Genomic DNA, 2,894 nt, shown 5'->3' with positions numbered 1-2,894 from the left:
TTGTTTGCTTTAGTAACAGATGCTGCCAGCAGCAGTGAGGTGAGATTGAAAAATCACTAAAAATAGTATAAGTAGAATTAAATAGTGAATAAATTATGAAATTGAACCTTGATGAATCTACTATCATATGGAAGAAACGAAACGGTCATATGAGTCAGATTTTAAGAGATATTCAGGTTTTCGTGAAACAGGGCCAGAACGGTTTCTGGATCCCCTGCTCCGACTTTGAAAATTTACCATAAATTATCAAGAAACAATTAGAAGTCATTCCTTATATTCATAGATTTCCCTTTGAGTCTAGTTTCATTAGAAACAAACGGTATGAGCATTGGAGCTCTGTACGAGATGATATCCAGGTCGTAATGTGCAAAGGTCAGTGTAGTCGAACCCTGAAACAGGGGTGACTTTAACTAATAAACTGTACCAATTGGCCCTACCAAAAATTATAGAAAAAAATTTGTAGATGGAATTATGAGTCTAGTTTCAGGGAAAATTTACGGAACTGGTTTTTGAGTTCGGGAACTCGAGATATGATTTTTAAGGTAACAGTGACGCAGTTAGCTAGCCTGCCTGGAACAGAAATTCATAATTTCCAAGAGAGAAATAAGGGAAGTAAGCCCGGTAACACCTCGTGGTCAAATCCGGTGACGGTCACGGGTTTGGGGTGTTACACAACCCCAAAGAGTCTCAAATTTGGCCAACATCTTCTCACACAAGCTCCACAATTTTCTCCCCCTTATCTCTCCACATTTTCCTCCTCCAAATCCCCACCAACCTTCATCCAAATCCCTTTTGACCAAGTCTCCAACCACCTCTACAGAGTTTGCATCCAACTCTACCTCTCACGCTATAGAGACATAAAATAAAATCCCCTTTTCCATTACCTGGGATTCAAACCGATGCCCTCTCAGATGCTCTACATAATACTTGCCACTACGCCACAAAGCTTTTTGTGACACAAAACAACCACAACCATTTATAAAGCCCATGAGTCAATACCCAGATTCTTTTAAGAGCAAAAATTAAAAATTCTGCAAAAACCGGACCTTGAACCCAGGACTTCCCAGACATCCCCAAACACACCCAATTCACTTAACCACCACACCAAACATGCAATTTGTGTCAAACCACACAAAGTTAAAGACCCTATATTTTTTGGGCGTTACAACTCTACCGCCTAAAAGAAATTTCGGCCTCAAAATTTACTTGCTCAGAATAGGTGAGGGTATTGTTGTCGCATCGCCTCCTCTAGTTCCTACATAGCTTCTTCTGAATCGTGATTACACCATAGCACTTTGACCAGTGGAATAGATTTCCTCCTTAATACCTTAATGTCATGATCCAGTATTTGCACCAGTTCTTCCTCGATATTCAAATCAGGTCTAATCTCAATTTCCTCAACTGGCACTGTATGTGAGCGATCAGAGCGATATAGCCTCAACATGGAGACGTGGAACACATCATGAATTCTATCTAGCTCAGGAGACAACCCGAGTTGATAGGAGACCAGTCCCACAAGCGTTAATACTCGGTAAGGTCTGATGAATCTAGGGCTTAGTTTGCCTTTCTGTACAAATCTCAAAATTTTCTTCCATAGTGAAACCTTCAAGAATACATAATCCCCTACAGAGTACTTGATCCCTTTACGCTTTAAGTCTGCATAAGAGTTTTGCCTATCAGTTGCTTCTTTTAATTGATCTTGAATTAAATTTACCTTATCTTCAATATCAGAAACTAACTCGGGCCCCAAAACTTGCCGCTCACTAAGTTCCGTCCAACAGGTAGGAGTACGACACCTACGACTATATAACGCCTTGTACGGTGCCATCTGAATACTGGACTGGTAACTGTTGTTGTAAGCGAACTCTGCCAACAGCAAATAGTCTTCCCAACTGCCTCAAAAATCAATTACACAGTATCTTAACATGTCCTTTAGTATTTGGATCACCTTCTCTGACTGACTGTCTGATCGAGGATGGAACGTAGTACTGAAGTCCAACCTTGTACCCAAAGCCTTGTGTAATTTCTTCCAGAATTGATAAATAAATCTAGGATCTCTGTCAGATATGATAGAAACTGGTACTCTGTGCAGTCTCACAATCTCAGCCACATACAACTTGGCCAATTTCTGTAACGAATAATCAGTGAGGACCAGAATAAAGTGGGCAGATTTAGTCAATCGGTCTATAATAACCCATACCGAATCCTTCTTAGTCAACGTTAAGGGTAGCCAACTTACAAAATCCATGGTTACCCTCTCTCATTTCTAGAATGGAATCTTTACTGCCTGCAGTAACCCAGAAGGCAGTTGATGCTCAGCCTTAACTTGCTGGCATGTCAAGCACTTACCCACGAATTCAGTAACCTCGTGCTTAAGCCCCGGCCACCAGTACAATTCACGAAGATCTCGATATAACTTATTTCTGCTAGGAAGCATAGCATATGGACTACTATTCACTTCTTGCAGTATAGATTGTCCTAAAGCAGAATCCCTCGGTATACAAACTCTCCCACGAAAATATAGCACTCCCTCACTATTCAGCCCAAAATCCGCAGTCTCACCATTCTCAACCAATCGAAAATGAGGAACCAATGACTCATCCAACAACTATTTCTCCTTAATTTGACTAGTCCAGGTCAGTCTCACTTGAAGCTCAGCCAACAAACTACTATCATCAAACAGGCTGAGACGAGCAAACATTGCTCTCAAATCAGATACAACCCTATGGCTCAGTGCGTCAGCTACCATGTTAGCCTTACCTGGGTGGTACTCAATTGAACAATCATAATCCTTAAACAACTCTATCCACCTTCGTTGCCTAAGGTTCAACTCCTTCTGAGTGAGGAGGTACTTGAGGCTTTTATGATCTATGTAAATAATAGTCTTCTCACCA

The 2,894-nt window shown here is 40.9% G+C and overlaps 1 protein-coding gene across 1 annotated transcript; it reads right to left on the bottom strand.

Annotated features, from left to right (window-relative positions):
• Positions 1-1,255: 1,255 nt before the first annotated feature.
• Positions 1,256-1,828, bottom strand: LOC108465799 (uncharacterized). Its single transcript, XM_017766183.1, has one exon. The coding sequence runs from the start codon at positions 1,826-1,828 to the stop codon at positions 1,256-1,258; it is 573 nt and encodes a 190-aa protein (XP_017621672.1).
• Between the last annotated feature and the right edge of the window lie 1,066 nt (positions 1,829-2,894).

This window comes from Gossypium arboreum, chromosome 2 (assembly GCF_025698485.1).
Source record: "Gossypium arboreum isolate Shixiya-1 chromosome 2, ASM2569848v2, whole genome shotgun sequence".
Taxonomy (NCBI): domain Eukaryota; kingdom Viridiplantae; phylum Streptophyta; class Magnoliopsida; order Malvales; family Malvaceae; genus Gossypium; species Gossypium arboreum.
Note: the sequence above shows the minus strand (reverse complement) of the source record. Positions and strands in the feature narration are given on the sequence as shown.

What these genes read in the sequence shown, in the direction of transcription:
- LOC108465799 (XM_017766183.1), bottom strand. Translation starts at nt 1,828, where the DNA reads ATGGCACCGTACAAGGCGTTATATAGTCGTAGGTGTCGTACTCCTACC.